The sequence below is a fragment of the Rattus norvegicus genome, chromosome 4 (assembly GCF_036323735.1).
Source record: "Rattus norvegicus strain BN/NHsdMcwi chromosome 4, GRCr8, whole genome shotgun sequence".
NCBI classification, from domain to species: domain Eukaryota; kingdom Metazoa; phylum Chordata; class Mammalia; order Rodentia; family Muridae; genus Rattus; species Rattus norvegicus.
Genome location: NC_086022.1, coordinates 140,642,866 through 140,663,318, shown reverse-complemented (window position 1 = coordinate 140,663,318; position 20,453 = coordinate 140,642,866). Strand labels below are relative to the sequence as shown.

Below are 20,453 nucleotides of genomic sequence, written 5' to 3'. Positions count from 1 at the left end.
ATGAAATCCCTGTCCTCTTGAAACTTAATTAATTTCTGGAAATCAATCATAAAATCTATGACTAATAGTGCCAAACCTATAATACTTGTTCTGGATGCCTGGATGGTAAGAGGGTGACTGAATGCTTCTTTGCCTACATTAAAAACATTTGATGACCACCGACGTCCTGCTGCTTCTGATACTGTTGTTGCTCACACTTACAATGATGGTGTCCACAGAAGCAGCAGATTTCTGTTGAGATGAAGGCCTTCTCTGTTCTGAGTACTGTATGCTTCCACACTTGCACACACACATTCATACACACACACACACACACACACACACACACACTACACACTACACACTACACAGACAGGCACACACACATTAACAAACCTTAAGTATTTAGGATTCATATACATTTGCCACGTCTCCATTGTTTAAAGAAGGTGACATTGGACACTTGGGAAAGCAGATGTGCTATAAATCCTGGTTCACAAAAACTTTAACTTCTAAAGAACAAGCAAAATGTGTTCAAAAAAACTGATAGCTAGAGTCAATAACCTCTCCATATAATCACTAGCAGTATTACCACCACACTATCATTACTATCATCATCATCATCATCACCGCCACCACCGTCATCAATAACATTATTGTTTAGATGATAAGTGTTTAATTTAGAACCATACTACTTTCCTACAGTTTAGCATTAACAGGTCATTGAACATATGCTAAATGAAGCAATGAATCCTAAACTCACCCTATTACTATAATAAACTCAGACTATACCAGAGACAACATACAAAACTATGAGTCCAGTCCTCACAAACATCAGAGGAAGGAGGTTTTTTCCCCCTCATGTTTTTTAAAGATTTATTTATTTATATATAAGCACAATGTAGGTGTCTTCATCCACACTTGAAGAGGGCATCAGATCTCATTACAGATGGTTGTGAGCCACCATGTGATTGCTGGGATTTGAACTCAGGGCCTCTGGAAGAGCAGTCATTGCCCTTAACCACTGAGCCATCTTTCCAGCCCCTTTCCCTCATTTTTAAATTAGAAAATAGTAATACAAATCATCGTCCTCATTGTCGTCGTCATCATCATCATCATCATCATCATCATCATCGTCATCATCATCATCATCACCATCATCGTTGTCGTCATCATCACATGAACTTAGAGGATATCATCCCTTGATAGCACAGCTAAGAAACAAAAGATCTTTACTATTGGCAGAATAAATGCCCTTAATTGTGAACTCTATCAATCTAGGTGATGGTGTTCTTGGCATGAAACTCAATGTTCAGGATCAGAAACTGAAAGGATGGGACATTTCAATTCGGCATCTTGAGTAAGGCAGCATCATTGATTCACATTTCAATAAAGAGATTGGTCAGTTGATATTAACAGCATCCAATGTTAATGTTTTTATTTGTCTCTTATTTTTAATCTTTAATTCATCCTACTCATCAGCATTCTATCATCCTCTTCTACATATGATAAGTCATTGACACTCTATGTAAACTCTTCCCTTATTTATAGTTAAGAGGCCTAGCTTGTCTAAGCATACCTAATGAAGTCATTAAGGTTTTTGCTTTAGGAAGGGTTTTAAATTGATCTTTCTAATAAATTTTTATATTACTGCTGCTATACATCCATGCCTATCGGCATAAACAATCATTGCTGGTGTTTACCTCAGCTTTACTACTGATTAATATTTTTCCATTTTGAAATTATTAAAATATAAAAATCATCACTGGAAAAATATTTTTGTTCTATTTTTCTTGGACGGGTGCAGATATTTACTTTTTTTTCCAGTCCTGAATTCTTCATCATTGGAGTCATTGTTTTAACATAAGCATTAGTTCTCATCTGGGCTTAATCTGTGTACTAATTGGTCTTTATGTTGTGGTCATAATTATGAGAGAGAGGAACAAACAGGAATCATAAGCTTCAGATTATATCAACTTTATAAAGATGCTTTCTTAGGGAAGCAATCAAATAAGACATCATTTTGGACTCTGTTGAAATTACTAAATTAGCACCCAGTCTGCTCTTTTTAGATCTTAATGAAATACATTACTACTATGAGAGCCACAATCCGCAGTAGGTTTAGCTTTTAGTTATTTATCTATTGCTATGATAAAACACTATGACCAAGACAACATACAATAAAACAAGTTTATTTGGGCTGATAGTTCTAGAGAACCAATAGTCTACCATCATGAGAGTAATGAGGCAGGACAGGAAGTAGCAGGAATGAAGTCTATAGCAAGAAGCTAAAAACTGAACTAAAAGCACAAAACAGAGAGATTGGGTTGGACGTGGTTCAAGGGATTTAACTCTCAAAGCCCACCTCCAAAGACAAACTTCCTCTAGCAGGTCCAACCTTCTAAACCTCCCAAAACAGTGCCCTCCTTGGGGACTCCATGATTCAAGTGAATGGAACTATGGAGGTCATTTCTAATATCAACCACCACAGCATCTGTCTAGAATTGGGATTATTTGATTTGGCTACTGCTTCTTTTCTGTTTTATCTGAGGGAAAATAGGAAAGTATTTGAAATTGAAATATTACACCTGTTGCACCGTGGGATCAAGCCTTACGACTCATTCCTAGGTATTCTCTCTTCCTTTTGAGTCTATAAAGACATAATGAAGAAAGAATGAAGCGTGAAGATGGTTTTTTTGGTTCTGTGCTGTGCTGTAACATTTTGATAAAGTGGCAAAATGTGTGATGATCAGATTTTATGTACAAATATGGATAACCTCAATGAAGTCCTTTTACATTCTGGGCCTGTAACCACAGACAGCCCACTTTCCATTTTAGGTACCAAGGCTTTCTGATCCTAAAAGAAACTTCCAAAACTGAACCTGGACCTTCACATGGGTTCTGACCTCAGGTGTTGACCTCTGTTTAGAATTTTCGCTATCACATGTTGAGCTGCAAGCCTGCAATTCCCTCTTCTATTGAGGACTCTTTCTTGTTCCAATTTTATGAACACTCACCATTCTCAGGTTACTCTCAGAATTTCTTTGTCTCCTATGTATTACCCAGAACCTTTCTCCATCACTCATTGTTAGAGGCAGCTATAACAATAGCATAGGTAATGTGTGTGAGTGTATTGTGCATTTGTGTGTGGTATTTGAGTGTGTGTGTGTGTGTGCATATGATATGTATAGTATGTGCAGTATGTGTGTATCCGTGTGTATATGTATGCTGTGTGGAATATGAGTGTGTGTGCGTGTGTGTGTGTGTGGTATGTAAGGTATATGCAGTATGTGTGTATGTGCATGTATGTGTGTATGTGGTGTGTGTGTGTGTGTGTGTATGTTCATGTGCATGTGTGTGAACAAATCAATAAATTGTTCATAGTTGCTAAAGAGTCCTTTTCTAAAAAAGAGATAACTGCTGAAGTTGGTAAATGGCAAACAGGAGAATAAATTTAGCTTCCCTGAAAACAAGATAATCTGAGACTGTACCTAGCTTACATTTGTCAAACATATTCACATAGGGTTTTCTTTAAAAATCTTTATGCTTCTTGCTGCACATCAACATATGGCCCAGGCATTTTATTCTTTCTTTCAAACTCTGCCAATGTGAACAGAATTGGGAACACATTGTAAAGCATATGACTTGTAAGAAAATTCATATTATTTGAATTAAATTGTAGGCTTACTTTTAGCCCTATCAATACACATATTTATATTTCCAACCATGAGTATGGATAGAATTGTAAATTTCTAGAATTGGAAGAACTTTTAAGAGATCATCCACATTACACAGAGGTGTAAACTGCAACCATGAGAGGCAAAATGACTTGTCCAACATCTGTTAAACAATAAAATTAATACACAGTGTAAAGAATGCATCTATCCAGTTGCCAGACCTAGATGTTCATAGGTTTAACTCTATGATGCTTCATGTGCATGAATGGCTATAATTACAAGCATATTTAAGCATTCGTGAAGAAACATAAGCAGTGAGCTCTTCCAGCATTACCCATGCTCCCTGCTGGTGTCCTTCCTAATTAATGATATGAACATTACCTATCTGTCTTCTACTGATCATTCTGTATGTGTTATTGGTTTTCAGTCCCTCAAAAGAAGAGTCTGAGAGAAATACAAGAGAAAAGATCAATAAAAGGTTGAAGTTGCTACTGTGGGCATTTGGGACTCTTCCTGTTGGGGATCCCCAAGGCACTGTGAGAGAGATTGCCTAAGAACTGACTTTAACTAACAGAAGGATGAGTCATTTATCTGTGGACTGTCATGCTTCATTGACTGAGGACTGCCCCCATGGAGAGACTTAGTGTTTCATGGTTCCTCATGCTTATGATGTACGAGAATGGCTTGAGGCAGAGAAATAGAAAAACGCCACCAGAACTGTAGTTAAAGTAAGAGCGGGCAAGGGGCTGCTAGAGAATATGTGACACAGAGTTCTAGGAATACCAAGCAATAGCAAACAATTTAATATTTTGTACGTTCATTGCTAACTTGAAAATCCATGTTTGTGTTAGTTTCATTGGTTACTAATTTCCTGATAGGAGTCCTCCATGGTATTCCATAACTATAGTAGAGCATACAATTGGTGATCTTTGGTTCCTTCTCCCTCCCATCTCTCTCTCTCTCTCTCTCTCTCTCTCTCTCTCTCTCTCTCTCTCTCTCTCTCCTCCTTCCCTCCCTCTCTCCTATCTGTTTTATGTTTTATGTGACTGACCAATATAGTACATTCATTCAATCAATACCAGCCCTCCATGCTGAACCTCTGGTTGCTAGGCATATAGCAGTGAACTAAAAGGGCAAAAATCTTTGAGCAATATGGCTAATAATGGCCTCTTTAGCAACACACTCTGAAGTAGTATTCTGCAGACAATAAGTGATTTGAAGAAATTTACGCAATTAGGAAAGTAGATGCAAGCAAAAAGGAACAATGCTATCTTAACTCATTCATAGTTGTTATGAAAATATCATGTAACATATGTAACATTGTAGGATATATCTAAAAACGATAGAGAGCAAATCCTAGGTGTATTAAAGGGATATTCTTAACAAAAGAAGGCTCTACAGTCTGATTGTAAGTGATATTATTTCTGTATGACAAGAAAACCAATGTTGGGGGGAAAATATTAGGAAGTAGCAGGGTTAAGAACTACATACAGGCCCATCTGTTTCTTTGTTCAAATCATGTATCTTTCTAAAATGTTCTTAATTTGATTCATTATGCCACGATACTAAGTCTCCATGAACATATGCATAAAATAACAAAATGTATGTGTTCAGGTATACACAAGCCTGATTTCATTTTTCATTGTCATCAGTATTTCTGAGTATGTGTTTGCCAATTTTGCTTTTTTAAAAAAGGTAAAATATTGCCATTCCAGATTAAAATGTCTTTAGTTCAGTAATAAAATCAATTACTTTGTTATTCAACTTTTAGATAATTCTACAAGTATTTTTTTGTTTTTCAAATTATGACTAGAGACTGAACCTAGTATTTGCTGTGATGAAAAAAAGAAAGAAAAGCCCTCCAAACCAAAAAAGCACCACTCAATGCCCCTGAGTAGTTATTAAACCTTAAAGTGATCCTCTTAGCTATGGTTAGCCTGGTTATATATTTGGAATGGAAAATGTTCAGGAAAGGGAATATCTGAATGTTGATAATTACAGTAAATGTAAGCATACATGTTGTTCTTGCCAAACTCATTCTGAAATTCAAAGCTAAAGAAGTATAGAAAGACATGGACGATACACAGGAAGATGAAAAAGAGCAGTCAAGGAAATCTGTTCAGCACTGAGAGTGTCAAGTGCTAAGGAAATTAATGCAATCAAGACACATAGCAAGCAAACAAAAACATTCATTAAAGCTTGACTCTACCTACGCTCAAAGAAGCATATGGTAAGAGAATATTAATACATGTAAAACAGTTCACGGAAGGCTCCTGGAAACAGTCAATGTACCGAGTCTATACAAATAACTGCTCAGGTGAATAGTGTGCCTTCTTGAGGTGGAATTGCCAGTTGTTCAAAACACAACTGAAAAGGCTTGTAGCTTTCTTGATTTTAAACCCTTGAATTTTCTAATATCCCCCTAAGAACACTTGGATTAAATGAATTCACTGCTGCTGTAAAACTAAGAAACCTCTTCACTCTTATATAGTTTAAAGGATATCTGTGCAGAGGCATTATGATAAATAAAACTTTCAGGGCCTCTGTCAAGGTGTTTAGGGAATCAAGTGTCAGAGAAAACCAGCTGATGTGCATAAATTAGGTTATACTGTTGAGATGGTGGATGATTTAGGCTCTGAACATACAAAGGAAATACAGATGATCTCTCCAAAGCAATTCCAGAATGTTCATTAATCATGGAACAGTGAATGTGTTACATATACAATCCAGGCAAGAATGTTAAAAGTGTAATTTGAAGAAAATGTATATAAAGAATTATAAATAAAATACAACAAATTTAAATAAACAATACACTAGTAAAATAATAAAGAATTTAACAATGATCGACAGTTTAATGTTTAAAAGTCGGACTGCAAACATAATTTTAAAGGTGAATTTCAATCATAGACTGGACAAACTAAGAATACCACTAAAGGAATGTAACTCATGATGCTTGAAACTAGTTTGCTTGCGTTTGAGACAGAGATGTCCCAAGTACAGGATCTGTGACTTTCAGTGATTTTTTTCCACCTCTGATTGATCAGCAATAGTGTCCACTACTGGAATTAAAAATAAAACATAATAACTACTTGCCTCCTAGAGTTAATGGAGGAATGAAAGGAGGCTAAACACAAGTACTTAGAACAGTGTCTGTTGGGTAATGAGGGAGCCATACTGGTGATGTCTTTGCCCCAATGGCACAGTCTACGTGTGAATAGGTAGAGCCCCCAAAGCATGGTAGCTCAGCATAGCCTTAGTTTCCAGTCCTGAGCTTGTTCAGTGCAACCTAGTAATGGCTAAATCGATGAATCAATTAAAAGCTGGGAGATCCAAAAGCCCTCTTTGCTTCAGGTTGTAAAAACAAAACAAAACAAAAGCAAAAAACCAAAAGCAAATATATTCAAAGATCATTGTAGGCTTTAACGCTATGAGCAACAAATCAGGTCAAGCAGAGGCATTTCTTTTTTTTTTTCTTTTTTTTTTTCCGGAGCTGGGGACCGAACCCAGGGCCTTGCTCTCGCTAGGCAAGCGCTCTACCGCTGAGCTAAATCCCCAACCCCTAAGCAGAGGCATTTCAAAAGGTAAGTATAACTCAATGCCAGAAACATTTCCAGCCCAGGTAGATTTACAGTGCATCACTACTGAATCACACATGTCAGGTGCTAGGCTCAAATCTCCCAGGCTAGGCTCAAACCAAAAAAAAAAAAAGCAATAAAGAGCATGTTTGAACTTTTAAAGCCTCTTTTCCAGTGGTTAGCCATAATCACATCTTCTCTATTTTGTTTTCAGGTTCCTAGTAGACGATAGCAGCATTGAAATGCAAAAACAGATAATAATAAGATGGAGAGGATCGAAAGAACTATTCAGCTAAAACCCCACCCACTAACAACAAACAGGCAACGCTTTAGACTATATTATCGGATTTACTTCCTAATACCTCGGTGCAACTGAGCCCTGGGATGAACAAAAATAACAATGTTCAAACTAAATTATGGCTTCAAATGCTGTAAAGAGATCTATCGTCAGATCAAACATCGCTGTGGATGTTTGGACAGATCACCATGAGAAGAGCCAGGGAGAAACTAGCAAGAAGGTGGGCTCACAACTGTCAGCAAATGCTCGTCACAGTAACCTGTGCGCTTACGATTTTACCATTGCCGTCTGAAGCAAAGGCCCACCCTTGAATTAGTGTGAAACACAGTGGCACTTTTAAATCAAAAAGTTTGGAAATGACACTCTACCTGCAAGGCACAACATGAATGATTGCAGCACTAGCAGTTCCCATGGCAACCTCATCTTCAGCTTCCGAGGTCAAAGGAGTTTCAAGTCCAATAACAAGTGAATAGAACTGCTGCTTCTGTTCCTTTTAAGCTTTGTGCAACCTTTAATCTGTGGACAAGAAGAGATATTACAATGAGATTTGGCTCCATGTCTCCTTATGGTCTCTGCATATCTGCCTTTAATTTACTAAGCATAAAATCCACTTGTGGAATATATTACTGAAGGAAAGGAAAGAACACTGAATTATGAATATAAAGACAAACCTCCTACTTCTCTATAGAGCCCACACTGGCTCCAAACTTCAGATTCCTCTGCCTTAGTCTCCTCAGTGCCTGGATTACAAATGGAGACTCATCTGCTCAATTCACTTCATATTCTGTTCTTATAAATAGTACTTAGGCAAAGGATTCTGGGCTAATATGCCCCTGTACATACCTGGTAATATAACAGGAACCTCTCCTGATTGGGTAGATATTAATGTAAAGGCAGAGTAAGTGACTGATTTATATATTTTCTGTCCTTTAACATTATGATGTGTTTTTTCCAGCAAGTAATAAATCAAAAAATAGAATAGAGAGAAATGCCCACAGAGTAAATAATGTTAGTGTTCGCAGACTGTATAGTGAACACCAAATTTGCAGATTGGAATTGTGTGGGGAAATCGAAATTACTCCACCAATTTTTATATTTTCCTACTGTGTTCCATATTTGACATTAAAAGTTGCTATCATATGGCTATGATTTTTATGAATATGCTCTTGGAAGGTTCATGTACAAGATGGTTAGCACAAAATGTTGTAAAGTAAGAGAGAATAAAACCTGAGAAAGGGAGACTTATTGGGACCTGATTATGTTTTTGAGAATGTTCTCAGAAGAGATTAAGCTAAGTTCTCAATGGACCCCTAAGTCCTTTCACGAGTGAACTATAACAGAAAGCCCCAATTTCCTCATTGACTCATCATCCTGCGGTGCCTATCTGCTCGAGTGACTTCTTTCTCTTGCATATATTCCTTCCTTCCATCCAGCACAGAATCATTGCCACAATCTGTACCATACTGTTAAGACTTTAAACTTATAAAACTATGAGGTACAACAATCTTCCTTTTCTACATAAGTAGTTGCCTGAGGTATATCATTAAATTGAAGAAAACTGGGCTAATAGTAAAGGAAACAAAGGTACCCAACTCCACTGTCCAGTGAAATAAATCTTACCAATTATGAGTTGCTGTCAACTGGGTTCACATGGAGAAACCCAATACAAAATTAAAATGAGAAGGAGGAGCTTATATTGTTTATAGGAACAAGGATACAACGGACGTAAATCAAGTCAGTCTAAGAGAGATAAGCACCATTTGTTTTATTTCATTCTTGGATCCTGGTCTCACAGGGATTTAAAATCACGTAGGTACAGATGACATGAAAGTAGAAGAAAAACTGCCTGGAAGGACAAAGGGGACCAATGTGAGGGATGATGGGAAATAGGCTCACAGTGTGTCATGTACTTGCATTAAAATAGCCTTATGTTGCAAAATAAAACCGGATGAAATACAAAGTATAGAGAATTTAAGATAGGGTGATTAATCCTAGAATAACTGCTGATAAGCATCATTTTTAAACAGACAAGCATAATAGTCTTCCTATTTGGCCAGAAATCTTAAACTAGAACTCTGCAGTAAAGATAGCCTCTTTATTCTGTGAAACTTTAAAAAGCTACGTAACAAAATGTAGGAAACCACAGGCATTATTAAAATCCCTGGCATCTCCTGGCAGAAGAGAGCTGGTTCTACCATGCCGTGGGCACACAGAACAAGGACGTGTGGGGCCCAGATCCAGATCTGTAAACTTTCCAAAGAAACACTGAACAGTGTTGTATTTTGAAAATTGATCAAGTTTAAATGATTATCAATCGGCTAAACATATTTTAAGATGAGATCAGGTATGTGCAGTGTGACTGGACATTTGATTGTTTGGCCTTAAAACATTTATAGCTTTCCTTCTAAGGCCCTGAGTACATTGCAAAAGAGGGAATTGAAAGTGTGTAAGAGCAAGAAGATCTGGGGATGGGCTATAAAATGCCATCTTCCAGGCAAGACACAGCAGTGTAATCAAGAATTCACAGCAGCTGCCTCTATTTGCACTGGCTGTACTCAAGACGAGCTCATCAACACTCAGGCATGGATGGATGAAGGGCTCGAAATATTGGTGCAGATCTATTAAGGAACAGGACAGTCACTGCCTTTTAGTTTGTATCCGCTGGTGAGCTCACTAGATAATTCAGCCAATGCTCACACAAATGGTTGCAATTAACTCTGTGGGTCAAGAATCAAATCAAATGTCATAATGGACAGGTTTGGATGATGATGGTGTGGCAAACTGGATGAGAGAGGGTGGGGTGGGGGATGAGACTCGTCAGGGTACATTATATACATATGTGCATGAAATTCTAAAAATATGATTAAAAATAAGGAATTTACAAATGCACAATAAATGATTTTTTCCCATTGAACAAAGTTCAGTCTTGGAATGTACTTAGGAACTACAGCTTTCCAGGCCTTCAGTAAAAACTGCTGAGTCAGTCTCCAGAGGTTGAGTGTAGAAAGACTTCTTTGAAGTCTGGCCCACTAACGTTTGTAGACAGTGCTTTCATGAAAGACTGTACGTGTTTGTACCATAGAAATAATTTTATACTCTCATAAATATGTATTACATATCCACTGTGTCAAATTGACACAAGCTAGAGTCATTTGGGATGAGGTAGTCTCAAGAATAAGAATGTCTGCACCAGAGTAGCCTGTGGCAAGCCTGTGGTGCATTTTCTTCATTGGTGATTGATGTGGGAGGACCCAGCCTATTGTGGGAAGTCCCACCCCTGGGAAGGTGGTCCTTGGGTAGACAGGAAAGCCAGCTGAGCAAGGCATCAAGAATAAGCCAGTAGGCAGCAGTCTTCCATGGCTCCTAAAACAGCTCCTGTCTCCAGGGTCTGGCCCTGTTTGAATTCCTCTTCTGATTTTCTTCCTTCTCTAGGTCAGAGTGCTTTTTATCAGCAACACAAACCCTAGCTAAGAAGTTTACTTAGGTGATGCTACTTTGCAATAAATCTAATGATCAAAAATTTTCAACTAATTGCACTCTGGTACATTGCTCCATGGCTTCAGTGCTTCCTCTCAGCCTCAGAGCTTCCATACGGCTGGCAGTCAGCCATGCATGATCCTCATATGGCATACCATCTGTTTTCCAGATAAAATAGACCTGCCCAAATGAACAAGAGACTGTCTGTGGTTCCTAGGAGCTCATGTTCCAATTGAGACAGCTAGCCACAACTTTATCAGGTGTAAAATACATTTTTATTATTGAAGGATAAAAATGTTCTGGCTTGGAAAGACCTCAGCACATCCAGGAAAGCAGAATAGGACTCTCATAGAATCTCCTCTGGCTACCACATAAGGAAAAGCAAAGAATTCCAGTGAATCACGAAACTGGAAACTCTGGCAGTAACTAGTTGTACAGTCCTAGGTACTTCTTAGCCTTTCTATGAAGGTTGTTTTGAGGGAAAAAATGTCCTGGTTAAGACTATGAAACCTCTTTAAAAACTATACAGCATCAAAGTTACCACATATACTGATTATTCAGCCTCAGCCACTCAAACACACACATCAATATGTATATACATTATAATACATATGCACATCATGAAAATACCCAGTATTTTTTAATTGAATATAACCTGAGATTTCTCAACCCATTCTCAGGTATGACCAACATACTGTGAGCAAGCAGGCCTCTGTGACAAGGTGCTCTTAAGATTAATTTACCCTACCGGCCACTGAAATCCCTTTATGTCTGGCAGGAAGAGAAGAGAAAATGAGCTCTCATCATTAGAGAAGTTGTTTCTCTTTTGTGGTCTTAAATAGATTCAACTGTGATAGAGCCAGACTTAATATGTTGTGAAGACAAGAGGAACCCTTGACCTGTGATCTGCTGATGTGGCTGAAAGTGGGTTGCCTCTCAAATTGGATCTGTTCAGATACTCTTATAACATGAATGGTGATTAGGGCATTTGGATAAACAGGATGTGCTGATCAATGAAAACTATTAATGTCTAAAGTGAGTGATCAGAGTATTAATAATTAATTTGCCAGGGTAATGTCATCTCAGATCTAGAGATTGATCTATAATGTTAAGCAGTTTCTAGGAGCTACTAAAACCAGCTTAGAAAATATATCCAGTTACAAGACTAAGATTTAGCTTATAATGTGACACTATTTTTAAGGCATATTCTGTGAAGAGCTGAGGATTCTAAAGAAGGAGAAATTCTAGAACTGTATTGACATTTATTTACATCCAAGTATGTAAGGATCACCCTTAATAATGGCATCCTTGATAGTCATTTTTTTCTAGTGGGCAGGATTATCAGAAGCAGAAGGTTTTCTGAAGGGTGTTGGAGATTCATGACCCTCATGTGGCACTGTGGTGCAGGATAGAAAGTTTCATAATTTCGTTTTTCTTGCCAGTGCCAGAAAGGAGGGTGCGGGACAAGCTGAGAGTTATGGTGGCAATAGATCTCCCGTGCAGCTTTGAGCTCTCCCTGCTTTATTGGAAGGTGGCTGCAGCAAAGGTAGTATACTATGCACTAACTCTGAGATCTTCTCCAGGACTGACACACATAAATCCTGGAGAGGATGCTGCAGAATGAAACAGAACTTGGTTATTTTTCTCTGAGGAAGAAGGAGATGGATAACTGAGAATTCTACTTTTCCTGGTTTCTTTTTCTGTATATCCCAATACAAAATGAAATTTCCCCAGTCCTTCGAGCAATGGGTATACTAGTAATCTTATACACTTCTTGGAATAAAAACACCGATGAAGCCACAGAAGAGAGATTCAGCCCATTGTTGACATGATTAGCCTACTCATGTATTCACCTTTCTCTGACACTTTGCTAAATTAAAATTATGTAGGCATTCAAAGGGCATCAATTCAGTCCATGTGGTAGGGACAGGTGGAGAGTGTGAAGAAACATTGAAGTGAAGACCTTGTCTTCAATGATCACTGTTTACTTGAGAAAGGCAAGTAAACCAACTTTGCACAAAGCTTCTAGCGAGTCTGTTAAGGAAAGTTGTGGAGGCAGATAGAGGGAGAAGTGATCCAGGAATGAATAAGGCACAGTCTTTGAGAACTACTTCAGAATTGCTACATGAATGGATCTTGAAGGTCAAATAATGGAGAAGAAGCTTTCTAATCTCAAATACCAGGGAAATCAACAGTCAAGAGACTATGATCTTGGACAATAATAGGTTTGTAAAAACACAAAATAGTGAAAAATGTACTTTGCCACACTGCCTGTGCTGATACCTTTGGCTTACCATTCTCCAGCTAGGTGGTTTGACTTGCAAAATAACTATTCATATAAGTGTAAAATGTGCAACACACACACACAATCTTATTGTAAAGATTAAGAATAGACATGAGCTTCTTAGCATGGTTACATCCTAGAGTTGGATCTTGCTGAAATACTATTCTTGTTAAAGACAGCTGGCAATACACTGTTACTGGAAGTCAGAAAGGAAAATGGGATGTTGAAGCCAAGTCCACTGTCAATTCTTCCATCAATTTTAATAAGGTTTTGAACTTGGGCTGGAAAAACAACCGAGTCAGTAAAGAACTTGCCTTCCAAGGCTAAGAACCTGAATATGGATCCACATCAGCAACATGGACTGCTGAGTATGGTGACTTATCTTAGGGACAATGGCCTCGGCATACACGGGGTTTCATACTTGATTTGAAAGGGTGAGAGCTGAGCTAGAATGACATTTAAGAGGGACAAGATCCTAGCAAGCTGATTTCCCTGTGCAGAGATTTACTTCCAAGCTACCCTCAAAGCACCAAATTCTAATTTATTTCCTCTTTTTCTCCTCTGGACCACAAGATAATTACATGTCCAATTACTATGTACGCTTTTAACCTACAATATATTTTTGAGGCCTCTAAGCATGAGATAAAGCAGGAAAGTGTTGGATTTGAAATGAAGCACATTGAATTCTTTCTAGTTTGACCATGAACCAGGTGGTTTGGGGAGAGCTGTGTGATTTCTAATTGTGTCAGATATTCTGTATGTTGGAGATCAAGAACCTTTCTCAGCTACCAGAAAGTATTCTAAAGCCAAATGAGAATGTTTTGTAAATGATTATTCTTATGTTGGTTCAGATTATAATTTAGCTTTTTCTTCCTTTTTGCTCCTTATTAAACTGCGGTTTTTAATTTATGAAGGAAGGGGACCTTTGATTTCTTCTTTGGTATTTAATAGGCACATAGAATTATAGTGGCTTGTCAGAAAAGGCAGTCCATAACTAGGTAGCATGTAAATGGAAGAATAGATGTACCTAACATCTTTTGTGGATCAACTATGTGTTTTTACACTCACTTCTCATTTAAAACTCACAAGTACCCTGGGGTCAGGCAGCAATTTTCTTTATAGAATTACAGCTTTGCAGTTTAGAATATGAGAGTTTATGGAACTTTTCCAAAGTCAAATATTCAGAAATCAATACAGACTCTATTTAAATCCATGTCTTCTTACCTAAAGTAGTTGACTTTTGCTATAAGCAATGAATTCTTTTTGGAAAGTAAAATGCATTTCGGTCTGACATCATATTTTGATGACCGTCTCCTTCAACTCTGTTTTTCATGTTGTCCTTTAGCCAAAGCCACACAGGACTATCATCCAACAAATGTATAGAGTGTGCATAGCGTTCCCATACAAAGTATAGCATGGCTCTCAGGACTGAATCTTTTTCAGAAGACTATGCTTCCTTAGTGTTAATTCAAAAGTCCTTTCCCTTAATAGGAGCTTTGGCTTTCTTGCTAATTATTACTTATTGAGAACACTGCCTTTCTTAAATCAGAAGTACAAACGATTATCAACTGAAGTTGCATTTGTATGGTTGATCATTTTCTAACTTCACTCCTGGTTATTGAGGGGTCAGGTTAATCATATTGGTAGAAAAACAGTGAACATAGATAAAAATTATAAAGATTAGAAGGATTCCATGAAAAATAATGTACCTATTATCTGGATGGAAAAGTGGGATATGGTCAGGACTTACTATTCAATTGAGCAACAGATTTTTAGGAAAGTCAGTTTTATGAATAGTAGTGTACAAAATATAAAGGTCAAGGCCTCTACTCATAAGACATTTTAAACTTAACTAGGTAGACAAGATAAATGGCCATACATGTTAGCTTATAATTAAATAAGTAGTATAAATAACCTACATGCTTCATGGTTATAACATTTGGCTAAAATTTGTCCTCGGATACAGAAAACTCACAAGTCTCTTAAAGTAGATTATTTAGCTTTCTCTTTTGTATCAACTTTGTTCTTGAACTGCAACATCTCTATTCCTATGTGGTATCCATTGCCTGTCAATTTCCTGGAGATTTTAATGTGTAGATTGCTAGTAATTCTGGAAAAAAAACAAGCTGTAGTTTAATTACTTGCATTGTTGAGGGCAAGAATATGAGGAACACTGGTAATGCACTTGAGAATTCGCAACTAGTAAACAAGGGGTGGACATGAGTTAGATGGAATTCCTCACATACCTAATACTCTCTTACCTAGAGATTGCTTTTCATGATATCTACCAAGATCAGATTAGAGAGGACATCAAGAAATATTGAGTGCTACTCACCATATATTTAAAGGATTTACTCATTACTTCTGTTGATTCCATAAAATGATTATGTTAAGTTCACATGTTTTATAGTAGAAGGTAGCTATGCAGTATTAGTTTGAATTTCAATTGAGGACATCAGAATTCCTAAATCTGGAGTTACAGGTGGTTTCCAGGCATCCACTATGGGTACTGGGAACTGAATTCAGGTCTCCTGGAAGAATAGTCTGTGTTTCTAATGGCAAATTCATCTCTTCTGCCGTCATTTCTATTCTTCATTTCTTTCATCTAAGAGTACTACCAATTTCTCATTGCCATGTCTCCTCAGAATAATTGACTTGACTTTGGACCTTTGGCTACTAAACATCAATCTGTAAAGATTAAAGTATCTCTAACAATCATAATATGATTATGATGGCTTCTCATACCATTGAAAAGCATTTTTTTCTCTCTGAAAAAGCTGTTTGTTCATATTTAGTTAAATAAAAAATACTCACCATGCTCCCTATGGTCTCAATTCCCCATCTAAAAAAGTTAGTTTGATACACCTTGCTTTTATGTTCTGTGCACAATGTTCTCATAGGAAACTGAATCCTTGCTACATAAACATAGCCATTATCCACACCTTCCACTAAGTGACTGACTACTGCACTGACTCCTAGACTTTTATTTAACATCTATATATATTAAAGGAGTATGGAAACAGAACTTTCTTATTTTTTTTTCTCCTCAGAGTATGGTTCTCCACTCCAGGTTCTTTCACTGGTTTCTTAATACTAAAAATTAGGATTTCCTTACATGCTATTTATTATTATTTTTTCATTCTCTTTATTACTTTTATGAGATTGGAGGCCCCAGGAAGTTTAGAGATCAGGTAGGGTGGGTGGGATGGGAACATCCTTGTGGAGACTGGGAGAGGGGCAGTGAGGAGGAGTGGGATATGAAATACTAGGGGGCCAGGGGGGTGGACCGGGAGGGGAATAGAACCTGGAGTGTAAAAATAAATAAATAATTAATTAAGAAGAATATCTTTTACTTTATATGCACAAGTGTTTTGTCTGCATGCATGTGTATGCACCACATACATGCCTGGTGCCCACAGAAACAAGAAGGAAGTCATAACTGAAGTTACCATAATTGTGAGGTACCATGTAAGTGCTGGGAATTGAAACTAAGTTCTTAACAGAGCACAAGTCCGTTTTAACTGCTGGACAATCTCCCCACCCAAGTCATGGACATTTTAACCATTATGTTTAAAAATGACTCAGACAGATATAGCTCAAAATTTCTACCTCTGTTCAGTTGTAAATACAAAACTTGTGTAGTATACTAATCAAGAAAGAGTATGTGAATGAATTCTTCAATCATGATGTGATGTGATAAGTTAAAATAATACAAAATTACTATGGGAATGATAAATAATAAACGTCACTTGTAGAATGCTTTACAGAGCAGTAATTACCTATGTATTAGTTTTAAGTAACATAATCTTTAAAATAACACTTAAGGTAGTCAAGCCATACCTGCAGCTTTCATTTTGCAGGTTAACTAATTTATATTAGTCCTACGAGTAAGACAAGAATTGTAACTACATATGTTCTTTGCTAAGATCATTGAGGTGTATTTTACATAGTGATATAAGCAACAGTCATACAGAATACTTCCTTCACACCCAGAAGTGAATCCTAACGTTTCACCTCTTGGGTATTTAACTACTCTTAAATTTCCCAAAATAGGGACGTGGATTCAACTGTAGCCTATAAAAACAGAGCTTTCTTCTTGCATTCTTATGGCTCTGATATTTTGCCCTTCTACCAGTGTGTCAGTCCTATATGGTTTAATCATAATCTCATTATGATTAAAAACAATAAGAGTAAATCATATCTCAGGAATGAAAAATGCCTGGCACCTCTCTGTTCTTCCTCTCCCTCAGAGAGCAATGTTAATTGATTGGTACTCATCCTGCCTAGCCTGAGAGCAGTCCCAGAGTCTTCTCCACAGAGCACTTCAAATAGACATGACAAAATCAATACATGTTGCAAGTAAAATAAAAATATCTTCAGTCCCCTTTGGCAGTTGAGCATATCTGCTCTACCATCATACCTGGCAGGTTGAAATCCCAGCTTTACCATTAAGCTGTTGATCTTGGGCAAGTCATTTAACCTCTACTAACCTCACTTTCTTCTTTGGTAAAATGACAGTAAAGATGCAGAGTTGTTGAAAAGAATATGAGAGTAAAAAGTTTTTATATAATTGGATTCTTCTAGAAAAAGCTGAGCTGGGTTTTGAGCAGAAAAAATTTTGTTGCACGAAAGTGGACAGGGCCTGGAATCATCTGGCAGTGGGAAGAACCAGATGCAGAGAGGGAGTAGCTAATGACAGAGAGGGGAATCCTTGGAATCCCCTCCTAGTAAGCATTACAGGGCAGGGTCAGTGACTGAGGACCAATGGCAAGGACAAGAAGCCATGTTCTTATCTCTGCTTTCTTGGGATAAGAAAGCAGGCTCTGGAGATCCCTGGGCTCTTAGCGCAAGCAGAGGAAATTACATTTCTTAGCAACCATCTCACGTTTGTTTTCTTCCTGCCCACTGGTGTGCTGCACACTGCCAATTTTGCTAAACTCCCAAATAAATCATTGTTAATGAAGCATGTTGCAATACAGACAGCAACAGGCATTTTTTAATCACCTAAACTAAAGAAGAGCTAAAGGTAAGCACAAAACACTCTAATACCTAATACATTAGGTGTCAGATTTAAAGAGGCAAGAGGCATGCAATTTTCAGGGCCTTTACTTGCATGCACGTAGTGGGGAAGTAAGGCTTACTAGTATATTTATCACTATGCACAGCTTGCCAATTGCTCGGACAGCCAAATCAGATATCTGGGAGCTTAACAGAGAGTCTGTACTTCAAAACCAGAAAATTTCTAACAAAACAAAAATTCCCCACAGATTTGTATAATAGTCTATACCAATAAAGGGGATAAATAAAATCTTACAAATTATTTATTGAACTCTAGCAGCATGCTTCAGCAAGGAACAAGAAAGAATCTGAGCCATGGAGATCATTGTATTTTGCCATGAAACAAACCGTTGAACTCTATATTAATAGAGTAGAAATGAAAGATTAGGACTTAGGCTCTAATTAAGAAAATATATGGTCTGCAGTGATAAATACAATATTGACTCTTGATTCTTAAGATTTGTAAGCTGTTTCCTAGCTCTACTTTTTCATCTTTAAAATGGAGATATTACCACAATTTTAGAAGATTAAAGGGAAACTATTAAGATATTGCATAAACGGAGGTATCACCATAATAAAAAGAAGAATAAGCTACTGTTGTCATTTTGCTAGATGAACATAATTACTTCCTACATTCTAAAGCTTATCCTCATGCCCACAGGTAAGTGTAGGTACCACTCATCATCAACTGGTACCTCTCATTTTATCAAAGAAAATCACTACTGGATACATTACATAGATCTGCCCAGTCTAAATCACAGTTACTAACTAAATCTATGGCTCAGGGATCATCATAGGAGAGAGAAGTAAAGACTGTTAAGAGTCAGAATAGGAGGTAGTTTTTTGAGGAAGAGTCTTTCCTAAACATGGCTACCTAGACAGGACTGGCAAAATGGAAATGTCAATGGGCTTGTTAACATGGAATGGAAATTATGTGGAGTATCAATCCTAGAAGAAGAACTCCAGGAAACTAATGACCGTTGGGATTAGAAGACATAGCAACACAATCTTAAGAGGTTTGTTTTACTTACAGCAAACTTGAGCATCTCATAATAAAGTGAGTAGAATTTTAAGATATGCAATTCCCTCCCCCATTCATTGTTTAAGATACCAAAACAAACATAACATCCATAAGCCAAAATGAGCAAAAGTAGCACAAAATCATATGTTTGGATTCTGTGCTATTATTTATAGAACCAATGTTATTTTGAAGCAGTCATCTAACAACTTTAGTGGAAAGAAGGTCTGCACAAACTTGGATATGTCAACATCTTACCAGGGAATTGAAAGGAGCATATGGACCCCACTCATTTCTGAAGATATTTACAGTTAATAGCTTAGAAGGGGAAGAACTTTTCTTTAAGGATATAGTCAGTCATGAGGTGCTTCTTTAAAAAGATCCTCACCAATGTTCCTATACATGGTCTAATGAAGCTCATCGGGTCATAAAGGGTGAAAACCAATGGGGATGTGGAAGGGCTAAGTAGATTGGAAGAGGAAAGAGATTACTGTGTGTTGAATAAAATCAAAAGAGTAGAACGGGGATGGCAAGTGAATATGATAGAAATACATTATATACATTCGAGAAAATGTAGGAGACCTATATCTTGTTGGGCAGTGGAGGTCTTAATGATCAGGAAATTTGATCAGCTTCTGCTGCCATTGAGTTTACATCCTAACACTTATTTCAGTTTACTTTCCTGAACACTCTCTTGAACAATTTAATTTCTCATAAAACAAACTCCTGTTTCATTGTTAATCAATGACTGCATACAGATGTTGCCACGTTTCCATATCATGGTTTTCTAGGATTTTTTTTTTAAGAAATAAAAAAAAGAGAATTATTTAAATAAGCTGCTGCCTCCATTTTTAAAAACCCAAATCTGAGTCTTGGGTAAGAATAAGGGGGAAAAAATAAAAATCACTAACTGTGTTTTTATTTCTTGAGCAAGTGTCATATAGCAGTTGCTACCCAAAGGGTTACACAGATTACCTAGCAATCACAATAACCTGAGATATATTATGGCTCCTATTTGTCAGAGGCCAGAGGCTCAGAAGTTAATGGGAGCCACCTATTTCTTCAACATAACTTCTGCTACTTCCTT

The 20,453-nt window shown here is 37.3% G+C and overlaps 1 protein-coding gene and 1 long non-coding RNA gene across 14 annotated transcripts in view; one reads left to right on the top strand and one right to left on the bottom strand.

Annotated features, from left to right (window-relative positions):
- LOC134486620 (uncharacterized) overlaps positions 1-7,902 on the top strand; it is a 35,831-nt gene extending 27,929 nt beyond the window's left edge. Inside the window, exon 3 of the long non-coding RNA XR_010065897.1 lies at positions 7,446-7,902. This is a non-coding gene — a long non-coding RNA (uncharacterized LOC134486620). The remainder of the gene's footprint in view (positions 1-7,445) is intronic.
- Cntn4 (contactin 4) overlaps positions 1-20,453 on the bottom strand; it is a 997,076-nt gene that overhangs the window by 514,453 nt on the left and 462,170 nt on the right. For all 13 annotated transcript variants that reach the window (XM_063285413.1, XM_063285419.1, XM_063285414.1 and 10 more), the window contains one exon: positions 7,898-8,045. In XM_063285413.1, the coding sequence (XP_063141483.1) occupies positions 7,898-7,952 (55 nt within the window). In that variant the 5' untranslated portion in view covers positions 7,953-8,045. The remainder of the gene's footprint in view (positions 1-7,897; positions 8,046-20,453) is intronic.